Source organism: Podarcis bocagei (genome assembly GCF_964188305.1).
Source record: "Podarcis bocagei genome assembly, chromosome: 13".
Classification (NCBI taxonomy): Eukaryota; Metazoa; Chordata; class Lepidosauria; order Squamata; family Lacertidae; genus Podarcis; species Podarcis bocagei.
In genome coordinates, this window is record NC_138138.1 from 36116774 (window position 1) to 36128639 (window position 11866).

Consider the following 11866-nt stretch of genomic DNA (forward strand, 5'->3'; position numbering starts at 1 on the left):
TCCCTCATTGGTTGCTAGGAGCCGCTGCAGAACCCGAGAGAGAGGAAGAGAGAGGCTGGTGCCGGGATGAGGGGCAGCTGGGTTGGGGGGCAGCTGGGAACCTGGGGCATGAGGATGATGGGGCGGGGGTAATTTGCATAGCGGGAGAATGGCTGGTGGGGATGGAGGGCCTGCAGAAGGCGGACGGGCAGTGGGAGAGATGTGGGGAAAGGATGAACGACAGAGGGGCGGCAGGGAATGCTAAGGAGGGAGGACGCTGCCTTGCACTTTGTCAGGCTATATGTCCATGTAGCCCAGCATTGTCAACTCGGACTGGCAGTGGCTCTCCAGATTCTCAGGCAAAGGCCTCTCCCATTGCCAGCAACCAGTCTTCTTAAAACTGGCGAGGCCAGGGATTGAACCGGGGTCTTTCTGCACACCAAAGCACTGAGCTTTGCTCCCTCCTCAGAATGTTGGAATGGGGTCCAGAAGACTGGAATCTCAAAAACAAAATAACCCCTCCCAAGTGTCCCTAACAGAGTATCTTTCCTCCCCTTAAAGACCCACACCCCCTGGGCAATGCAGCCTACACGGCGGGGCCGCATGTCCATAGCAGGACCAAGCGTTCTTAATCCCACCACCAACCCTCAAGACAACCTCACAAGCAGCCCCTCCATCTCCGGGGATCTCCGGCTGCTCCATACGATGTAGGTAACTAGGGGGGCAATGGGTGTGAATTAGGGGTGGAGGGGGAATTCAATTCGCATCGAAGGCAGAATCTATCAAACCCGCACTTTCTGAAATAATATGGAAACTGAAAGATGGCCTTCGAAATTCAGTTATCCTGATTTTGCAAATACTGTTTGCCAAAATGCATACATTAGGTTGAAGTGTGCGTAAAAATGAGTCTATTGGTGAAAACAACATTGAAATGAATTCTGTTAGGATAATCTGGTTGCAAAAAATGTGCACAGTAGTCAAATCTGCAGGGAAAAAAATGGGTTTATTAAGAGAAATTTGCACTAAAATGCTGAAGAATTTTCCCGAGGAGAACCCCAGCAGAGATTTTAAATCACAAAATACGCAGCAAGGTAAAGCACAGAAAGATAGGCCTTTAAAATATGCCATTGTAAGTTCCAAAACTTCCCTCTTCTCTCAGCAGAGAAAAAAGACCACACGTTTGATAAATTAAAGATTGTTTACTTACAAACTCTCTAAAGGTCAGATTCATGTGCTTTTCTATACAGCATTCAGCTGCACAGGCAGTAAAACCTGCCTTAGTCACAGTAGTGAAAGTTCTTAAATTATTGATATAGGAACTCAAGAGAAGCTTATTAGAACTATTTGCCTAAGCTGGAGCAACCAGCTTAGCCTCTTCACAAACCAAGTTCAGGTGGATTGGAGGGGAACAAAGGCTTGATTACAGAGTCCTTCCCAAGCCAAGGGGAGCTAAGCCTGGCAGGACAGCTTGCTTCGTGGTTTTAACCCCTTCGTGCATTAATTAGACTTAAATATATTGGTTATCTTACAAAATTGGCAGGCCTTTCCCTCCCTAGATGCTACATACCCCTGTCCCCTCAAAATTCACCCAGACCACCTGCATATTTCAAAATGTTGGTGATTACATTTACAGCCTTTCATGGCTGAGGTCTGGGATATCTCTAATGACTACCTTCTCCCCCCAAATGAACCTGCCCACACTTCTAGTGTTGACTCCAGTTTTTGGAGGCCTCTTAGGAAAGGCACTCTCTCTGAGTCCATCTCAGGAGATGCCAACATGGTGCCCTCCAGATGTGGTAGACCTACAACTCCCTATCAGTCCCAGGCAGAGCGGCCAACAGCTAGGGATGATGGGAGTTGTAGTCCCACAACATCTGGAACACATGGCTTTGGCTATCCCTGGTTCACCTGCTCACTGAAACACTCTAGTGGGCTCTTCTCAGGTTGCCCTCTGCTGGGGTGTGGGCTGTCTCCAGAAGCCCAGCTGGCCTCTGATGATGGTTTTGCTTTCACCATCTCCCACCGCAATCAGAAGCAAGATTGATGGTGACATGTGGCAGCCTTCTCTTCTGTGGCATCTAGAGCGGCACACACACTGTGCATTTAAAGCCTATATAAATCACATTCCTCCCACACCATCCAAAGAATTATGGGGACTGTAGTTTGTTAAGCATGCAGGGAATTATAGTTCTGTGACGGCAAATTACACTGCCCATAAATATTGAGGGTGGGTGGGTGAAGTGTGCTTTAAATATACTGTGTATGCAGCCTAGCCTGTGGAGCTTCCTTCCCTTGCATAATTGTATTAAAAAATAAAAAAATCTGTGGGCTTTTTATAAGCTGTCAAACCCTGATGTCTTCGTCAGTCCTTTGCCTTGATCAAGTCGCCTTCATCTGTTTTATTTGACGGGGTGGCTTTCGGCTGCACAGTGACCGCGTCATTTGATCTTGTTTCATTGTGGATCGTATGCTTTCATTATTTATAACTTCATTTGTTATACATGAAGGCCAATAGGTGAAAAATAAAGGCCTATAGCAGCCTTCCCCATCCTGGTGCCCTCTAATTATTTTAGACTACAATTCCTATCAACTGATGTGAGTTGTAGGTCAAAATCTCCAGAGGGCATTCAGGTTGGCCTATGGACCTATATGAAGACCTATAATTTTTTTGTTTATTGTTTAAAAGACAGCCTAGAAATTCTAATGCAAAAATGACTAACAGATAGACTAAATAAATAAATACAAATAATCTGGGCATATATTCCCTTCCCCAACAGAGATTGTGGAGATCAGCTTCTTTGCTGCCAGTTCAATAATGAAGGGACACGGGTTGCAGCAGGAATACGCACTGGTACCATTAAGGTCAGTCTCATGGGTTATTACGGTCCAGATAAAATATTGACGATGGCTGGATTTGGCCCTTGAACTGCTGGCTCACCAACCTTGAACTATATTATGAGCTGCACTGCATTCTGTTTCCACTGCAAAAGACCATGCTCCATGAAGATGTCCATCTTATAAGCTGGGCTGGCTTTTGTCCCATTCACTAAAGGATGCAGAGCTGGTTCTAGGATTGGAGGTCCTTCAGACATGGCACCCTAAACTGGACACCCTCTCACACACAAACACAATCTAGAAGAGTCAGGACATGCAAAATGAGAATTCTATTAGGCTACATTTGATCTTCTTAATAATCTTTGCAAAGTGGAGAGCCGAGTACTCTCTGCTGGTCTTGGGGCCTTGCAGATGCCCAGTTCTGCCACCATCTGAAGCCAGCCCCGATGTGCTAGTCCACTCCCTGGGGTTCATACTCTGGGCTGAGCTCTACACAAATGGTATCTCGCAGCTCATGCTGTGCAGAGATCTTGGAGTGCCATCTTTTCCTGCTTGGCAGGGGGTTGGACTCGATGGCCCTTGTGGTCTCGTCCAACTCTATGATTCTATGAAGACTCTGAATTTTGTTCCATGAGAATAGTTATTTTTAATGTGTGGTACACATAGAGATGAATGGGGACGCAGGTGGCGCTGTGGGTTAAACCACAGAGCCTAGGACTTGCCGATCAGAAGGTCGGTGGTTTGAATCCCCGCGACGGGGTGAGCTCCCATTGCTCGGTCCCTGCTCCTGCCCACCTAGCAGTTTGAAAGCACGTCAAAGTGCAAGTAGATAAATAGGTACCGCTCTGGCAGGAAGGTAAACGGCGTTTCCGTGCGCTGCTCTGGTTCGCCAGAAACAGCTTAGTTATGCTGGCCACATGACCCAGAAGCTGTATGCCGGCTCCCTTGGCCAATAAAGCAAGATGAGCGCCGCAACCCCAGAGTCGTCCATGACTGGACCTAATGGTCAGGGGTCCCTTTACCTTTACACATAGAAATGGGGAGGCAAATTGATTCGATTTACATGATCTTTTGCATGGTGTGTTCATGTGTTGTGTTCTGCCCACCTCTTTGCGTTCCTGACAGCCTCTTTCCCCTCCTCTGATTAAGGTTTTCTCTGTCAACGATGGGTCACTTCATCAAGTTCTTGCTGACAGCGAGACTGTAGCCCTTGGGTTACCTGTCACCTCCCTGCACTTTATGCCTCGTGGGCCTGCTCACAACGGGGATGTCTTGCTTGTCACCTGTGAGTAACACCTTTCCCTTGACCTTTGACCAGAGAGGAGGCAACCCTGGAATTTAGCCTTAATGACCCCCAGGACCAGGTGCATGACACATGTGCTATTGAACTGATGGCAGACAGTGACTGTCAGAGTGGTGTCAAATTCAAGATGTGTATCCATAGACAATTGCCAAAGACAACCAATACAGCCACATTTGACTTCAGGTGTCAAAAAAAAGAGAGGGCTCCGGTAAAAAGGATTTTTTAAAAAACCTTTTTTATTAAGTTTTACATTGCAAATTTTACGGTAATTTAAACATCAACATTTAGGATTCCCTGAATCCTTTGACTCTCCTCCACCCTTTCATCGTTTCCATTATCGGTAAAAAGGATTTTTAAAAGAAAAGTCAAGAAGAAATTATCTCTTCTTAAAGTTTGTGAGTTATTCACTGGCCACTCTGGGAAACAGGATACAGTCAAACCTCACTTCTCGAATAGCTCCGTTTTGGAACGTTTCAGGTCCCAAACGCTGAAAACCCAGAAGTAAGTGTTCTGGTTTTCAAAGTTTTTTGGGAGCTGAGTGTCTGGTGCAGTTTCAGCTTGAGTGCAGAAATCTCCTGCAACCAATCAGAAGCCGCTCCTCGGTTGTCAAACATTTTGGAAGCCAAACAGGCTTCCGGAACGGATTACGTTCGACAGCCAAGGTTTGTCTCTACAGTGGTACCTCGGGTTACGAACTTAATTTGTTCTGGAGGTCTGTTCTTAACCCGAAACCGTTCTTCACCTGAGGCGTGCTTTCGCTAATGGGGCCTCCTGCTGCCACCGCACTGCCGCCATGCAATTTCCATTCTCATCTTGGGGCAAAGTTCGCAACCCGAGGTAACTACTTCCAGGTTAGTGGAGTTTGTAGCCCAAAGTGTTTGTAACCTGAGGTACCACTGTACTAGATAATAAAGGCCTTTGGTCGTATCCAGCAGTGCTGTTCTTATGTCAGCATTATGTGCAAGGCAAAGGATTAAAGTAGCAAAATAAGGAAAATAAATTATACAAAACTGATACAGGTCTCAAAACCCAGCTTTTCCTGCTGCAGATTATTTCATGTTTAGTTATTTTTAAGGTGTTGTACACATAGAGATGGGAAAGTAATTTGATTCAGTTTACATTTACCTAATTCATTCTTTCTGAATCCATCCTTCACAATTTGTACCTCTCCAAATTTTGTAGCATAGTGCTCTAGCTAAATAATGTGCCCCACAATGCATATGCTAGAGTAAAATGGGCATAAAGGAACATACAAAGGTGCACTATATTATGGAAAACTGATTTGTAAACATTTGCACATTAGGCAAAATTACATACAAAAATTTGAGCTAAAATAATGATGAATTTCCATGATGATTTAAAAAAATAAATAAATCACAAAATGCTGTGAAAATGTGGGCAACCGAACTCAAGGTTGGAAGAATGAAAAACAGAGAGAAACCGAAATGGACTGATTCACCTATCCATAAGTACACATGACCCTGAATACTATTAAGCCCTCTTGTCACATACAGTACTTCCAACTGGGTTTTCTCCAAAATCTGGCAGCTTCCTCAATGGTGAATGTGGATTTCTGCAAGCTGATTCAAGTCAGAAAAATGTGTTCAGAATTCCGTTCTGTTCCTGCCCATGCCCCATGAAAATATTTGTCTCAGAAGCCTACCTTTCATGTCGTAATAAATCCTTTGGCCACTCACTCTCTCCGTCACAGATTCTGGTGGGAAAGTGAAACTGTGGCATGTTCCCTCCCGTACCTGCGTGAGAACCATAACGGAGGACCGCCAGACAATGATCGCCTCTTTCAACCCTTCTGGCTCCAAGTTCATCACAGGGGGAGCAGGACCCGGGATTTACATGTATGATGCTCAGACCTGGGCGAAAATCCAGACTTTTAGCCCAAGGTATGCTGGACGCGGGTGGCACTGTGGGTTAAACCACAGAGCCTAGGACTTGCCGATCAGAAGGTCGGCGGTTCGAATCCCTGCAACGGGGTGAGCTCCCATTGCTCGGTCCCTGCTCCTGCCAACCTAGCAGTTTGAAAGCACGTCAAAGTGCAAGTAGATAAATAGGTACCCCTCTGGTGGGAAGGTAAAGGGTGTTTCCGTGCGCTGCTCTGGTTCGCCAGAAGCGGCTTAGTCATGCTGGCCACATGACCTGGAAGCAGTACGCCGGCTCCCTCAGCCAATAAAGCGAGATGAGCGCTGCAACCCCAGAGTTGGTCACGACTGGACCTAATGGTCAGGAATCCCTTTACCTTTACCTTTATGCTGGTAGTAGGACACCGGGCAGTACTAATAGGGGGAATAGTACATGCAGTGCACTGGATTTAGTAGGGTGTGTGTTTTGGCTGGCTTTTGGTTTCCTAAGCAGCAACTCTTTTCTTCCTCCAGCTATTCCCCCACTGTGATGGATGGGCACACGTCCCGGGTCTATGCCCTGACCTTCTTCCCGGAAAACGATGAACGATTTATCTCTGGAGGATGGGATGACACAGTGCAGGTGAAGGGGTCTGTGATGTGGGAAGTAGAAGGCTTGGGTGAGGTGAGGGGCAAAAATGAGTGTTGGTGGGGCTGAATTACTGGGGAATGTGCAATGTGAGTAGTCAGGCCCAGCTCCAGAGGGGGTTGGGTCAAGTAATTGTTAAGGCCACAGGAAGCTCAAAGGCATCTTGGAAAAATTCTCTGCTTGCATTCGCTGCACGTACACCTCTTCCAGATTAGGGAGGCCCAAGTCTCCACCTCCAGCCCTGGCAAAAAAATCCTGAAACTGGCACCATATTTTAGGGCACACTCTCAATTTGTTGGGGGCACAGCTCCAAATTCCAGCAGGACGTTAGCATCTCCCAGAATCCTTTGCAATGTGCAGGAGTTCTGCAGCAAATCAATGGCTCCCAAGTCCTGACTGTTTTCTTTGAAGGCCAGCACTGCGTTCTTTGAAGGCCAGTGTGAGATGGCCACCTCAGGCAGCAGGTGTTGCGGGGTTGGAAGGAAAATGTTTGGAGGACAGAGCTGTATTTGTCATTTGGTCTGCCCTGTGCCCTCTAAGCTAACTGGCTGTCCCATTACCGGTGTGATTCAACCACTATTCTAGTCAATATCTGTACATGGAAGGGGCGTCATATTGTCCTTTTGCCTCAGGTGGCAGAATATCTTGGCTTGGCCATGCTGTAGGAAGGAAGTTTAGACGCCACTGGCCTTCCTCCCTTGCAGTGGAGGCTGGTCCATTAGGGGAAATGGGACACTCTCCTACCAAGCTCCTGTACTTTTCTGTGTATAGCACGCCCCCATGTATAAGACACCCCCTATTTGGGGGGACTAAAAATACAGTGGTACCTCGGGTTACAGACGCTTCAGGTTACAGACTCCTCTAACCCAGAAATAGTACCTCGGGTTAAGAACTTTGCTTCAAGATGAGAACAGAAATCATGCAGCGGCAGCGCGGCTGCAGCAGGAAGCCCCATTAGCTAAAGTGGTGCTTCAGGTTAAGAACAGTTTCAGGTTAAGAACGGACCTCCGGAATGAATTAAGTTCTTAACCAGTGGTACCACTGTACAGAAAATGGGGGAGGAGAGCTCAGAGTTGTTGAGCTTTTTTTAGGGGAGGATTACTGAAAACCATGCACCCACCTGACCTACGCTAACACTCGTGCAACAGCCTCCTAATATCTGTCCCCTCAGCGGCAGAAACAATCAACAACAAATCGACACCGCCCATTGCCGAGGCCACCAATAACACGCTGCTGACAATCTCCGGCTCGTGACATCAACCAATCCCACGTCCCCACTATGCACTATCCATGCATAAGACGACCCCCGATTTTAATCATATATATTTTTGTAAAAAACATAGTCTTATATATGGAAAAGTACGGTAATTCTGCCTTTAGGCAGCGCCCCACCTGTCAGCCTTCCTGCTTACAGCCAGCCCATTGGGTGACCCTGCCTGTCAACTGCCTCCTCCTCAGTCTCCGTGCTCAGCAAGGAAGAGGAGGATGGAGCAAAGCAAACAATAGTTGGCTCTGCCTGACATTAGCTCTGGCGCCACCTACTGTTGGACTCCCTGTCTTTTGCCCTATCAACGGACACCAGCAACCCCTGCTTCTCTGTCAGCTTAGGCAAAAGGGAAATGTTATCAGGCAGATGCTGGAGGGAGAACCCCACCTAACCTCAGTTCTCTGGCTTCTGTCCCCTCAGTTCTGGAGCATGCAGTCATCACATGCCTTACGGTACGCCTGCGCAGCCACCCCCTACTTCCCCCACTGCCCTTCCCCTTCTCACCCTCAATCTTCTCTCGCCCTCCCCACCCACCTTCCTGCTTTTTTTTTTTTTTATCTCCTCAGCCTTTAATGATTCTTCCCCTCTCTTCTTGCTTTCGCCTCCTCCTCCGCACCCTTGCTCCACCTTTGCCACAGGCGCATATCTGGGCCTCATGTCTGTGGTGATGCCGTCTCGATAGACAAAACCGGGACACATATCCTGACAGGCTCCTGGAGGAGGAACAACACCTTGCAGGTGAGAACTGGAGAAAGAGGTGCTTCGGAGGTGGCTATATTTTTCCCTGGTGGAGCGAGGAGGGTCCATGGCTCAGTGGCAGAGCATTCGCTTTGCATGCAGAAGTTCCCAGGTTCAATCCCCAGCCCCTCCAGGTACGGCTGGGAAACCGCTGCCACTCACTGTTAAGCTAGATGGACCAATGGTCTGCTTTGGGATAAGGAGCTTCCTAAGCAGCTTAAAGGGGGGAAGATTGATTTATATTTAGGGCAAGTGAAGAAAGGATTAAATATTCTACCTCAGGGTTCTCTTTCCCCAACACTCAGCCCCCTCAAGTTTGCTAATAATTAAAAACTAAGTCAAATCCCACAGGGGGTGTAAAGGTAAAGGTAAAGGGACCCCTGACCATTAGGTCCAGTCATGGCCGACTCTGGGCTTGCAGCGCTCATTTCACTTTATTGGCCGAGGGAGCCGGCGTACAGCTTCCGGGTCATGTGGCCAGCATGACTAAGCCGCTTCTGGCGAACCAGAGCAGCGCACGGAAACGCCGTTTACCTTCCCACCAGAGCGGTACCTATTTACCTACTTGCACTTTGATGTGCTTTCAAACTGCTAGGTTGGCAGGTGCAGGGACCGAGCAACGGGAGCTCACCCCGTTGTGGGGATTCGAACCGCCAACCTTCTGATCGGCAAGTCCTAGGCTCTGTGGTTTAACCCACAGCACCACCCGCGTCCCTACAGGGGGTGTAGTTTGACTTTAATTAGAGGTAGTGAGAGATACATTGCTAAAAATAAACTGTGCATGTGTAAATAATGTATGTGTCTTTTAAAAATGTCGATTTTTTTTTTCTTTTTAAAAAAGGGGGTTTAACACAAATACTACTTTTTACTTCAACCAGATTTGGGAAGCTGAAACTGGCTCCAAGATCATGGACATCCCAGAAGACTTCCGGGGCCACTCGCAGGTTGAAGACCCTTTTTTGACCCCATTCCTCCCAACCCTTCCTTTGGGCTAAGCGTCTTGTGTGTTCTCCAGGCCTGGCTCCTCATCACCCAAAGAGATCTGGTCATAAAATGTACTAGATTCCTGAGAAGGTCCCCTTTCCCATCTTCTAGTGAGGTGCTAGTGAGATGCTAGTCCTTCCTAGCAGTATGGCATGGTGGGACTCAAAATGTTCCCCTTTCTTCATTCTGTCCTTCTGCCTGATTCTCTTCTTCCTCCTTCCCCAGATTTATACCTGCCACTTCCTCGGTGTTGACCATATTGTAGCTGGTGGGAGCCGGAATAACTTATGTCGGCTCATTGACAGAAGAATCCTCATGGTATGGTGGCTTAGCTGGGGTCGCTTGTGGGAAACAGCTGTGGCTCAGTGGGGGAGCAGAGGCATCGTGTGGAGAAGCCCCAAATTCATTACCCTCTGGCGTCTCAAGATCAAGGAAACTGGCATTGTGGGTGATGGGAAAGGTCTATGCCTGAGATCTTGGAGAGCTGTTGCTAATTAGAGAAGACAGTACTGGGTTAGATGGTCAAATGGTGTAGCCCCATCAAAGATGGTCCAGAAGTTCTTAAACTGTAGTCTGTGGACCAGTGGTGGTCCGCAAGCTCCATCCAGCTGATTTGCTGAGAGTTTCTGGAACAACCAGAAGTATCTGTATTTGGACCTGCACTTGTTGTTTTTTCTGACATGGAAATTGAGGCCCTTTTGATTGACCAGGATTAATCAAACAGGTCAACAAGACACTGATTTAATGCCTGTGGTTTTTAAATAATATAATCATCAATATAATGTTGATGATGTTGGCACTGAAGCAAGCAAAAATAAGTGTCCCACTGAGGTTTTCAGACATTTTCAGGTGGTCTACTGAAGGTAAGGTTACCAGACTTTCCGGTGACAGTCCCCGGATTTACAAATCAGTCCCCATACAAAATCCATTGAAGTTGAAAAGTGTCCCCAGATTCATTGAAAAAAATCTGGTAACCTTAACTGAGGGGGCAGTGTTTTGAGAATCACCAATGGAGGGTACATTTCTGAATACAAGTTTGAGAACCTGCAAGTTGTAAGCATTTGCCTGGCCTCTATTGGAAACAGGAGGCTGGTCTAGATGCTCCTATGTTCTCAGGTTGCATGACTCAGTGATAGTTGGTTTTTAGAAAGGAGATGGAAAGGGTTGGTGGGATGCAGGAGGAAGAAATCTGGGGAGTACAGCCTTCTGCCTTCTCTGATGTGTTGTCTTCTCTTGCTTTGCTGCCAGAGCACAGGGGTACTGAATGACCTGCCTGGAGGTGTCTACAGTACTCATGTCAGCCCCCGTGGGGTCCTAGCTGCTACTTCCAACAATTATTTGTACCTTGCACAGACTCCACAGAGACCTTGAGCCCTCCCCTTTCAGACGGCTCAGCTTGAAACTTTCACTACAGAATTATGTCACCAACACCTTCCCATCATGCTGTGCTTCAAATGATTGTTGAAACCTTCCCATCATGCTCTGCTGTTTAAGGACATGCTGACACACCCGGCTATCCTCTGATAGTTATCCTCTGATAATTCTCTGCTCTTGTGGACAAACAAAATCATGGTCTGCCACTGGAGACTGGATGTGGCCATCCCAGCATGCTCTGCTTGCACCAGCAGCTTCTCATCATGATCTTCTGCTGGTGATGAATGCCCACCATGCTTGTAACCTTCTCATCATGCGTTGCTTCTATGGATGCCTTCCTGGTTTGATCCAATGCCAAGCTCACCATGACGACGTCAGCAGTTTCGTCTTCCGTGGAGCATGTACTAGCAACCACTCTTTGCTCCTAGGGAATTATGATGAACCTCATCATTTCCCAAGACTGCAGTTACTTTCCCATCATCCTCTGCAGCAGCTGTGACTAATCACATCATCCTCTGCTGCTGAGGGCCTGTGGTCTCGTTGACTGCTGCTGTCATGCAGTTCATGGGCTTGTTCCCACAACACTCTGGGGCTTGAAACATTTCCCATAATCCTGTATTGTAAAGAATCATGACAACCTAACAAAAGAAGCCAATCACTCTCTGGGACCATAACCACCTTCCCAACAGACGCAGAGATGGGTAGCCCTTCGTGTTTCTGCATTGATTTGACATCCCTGCTCAGGGGTTAAAAATGAAAGTACATTTCTTTCTCTCTCTCTCTCTCTCTTTTCCCCACATCCCAGTTTGGCTACCCTAAAACACTGCCTTGGTGCCAAATTAAACCATCATGGCTGGGTCTCTGTGTGTGTCCAGGACTCC

The 11866-nt window shown here is 47.4% G+C and overlaps 1 protein-coding gene across 1 annotated transcript; it reads left to right on the forward strand.

Moving 5' to 3' along the window:
* The first annotated feature begins 30 nt into the window (after window positions 1-30).
* Window positions 31-11845, forward strand: LOC308572733 (protein tipD-like). The gene is made up of 11 exons (XM_081169098.1): window positions 31-54; window positions 541-686; window positions 2757-2841; window positions 3964-4099; window positions 5829-6018; window positions 6508-6616; window positions 8310-8341; window positions 8528-8627; window positions 9506-9571; window positions 9837-9929; window positions 10860-11845. The coding sequence occupies exons 2-11, from the start codon at window positions 559-561 to the stop codon at window positions 10980-10982; spliced, it is 1062 nt and encodes a 353-aa protein (XP_081025224.1). The 5' UTR covers window positions 31-54; window positions 541-558; the 3' UTR covers window positions 10983-11845.
* The last annotated feature ends 21 nt before the right edge of the window (window positions 11846-11866 follow it).

What these genes read in the sequence shown, in the direction of transcription:
- LOC308572733 (XM_081169098.1), top strand. Translation starts at nt 559, where the DNA reads ATGCAGCCTACACGGCGGGGCCGCATGTCCATAGCAGGACCAAGCGTT. An exon ending in ATCCAGACTTTTAGCCCAAG is followed by an intron (nt 6,019 to 6,507) that starts GTATGCTGGACG and finishes TTCTTCCTCCAG; the next exon opens with CTATTCCCCCACTGTGATGG. An exon ending in TTGACAGAAGAATCCTCATG is followed by an intron (nt 9,930 to 10,859) that starts GTATGGTGGCTT and finishes CTTTGCTGCCAG; the next exon opens with AGCACAGGGGTACTGAATGA.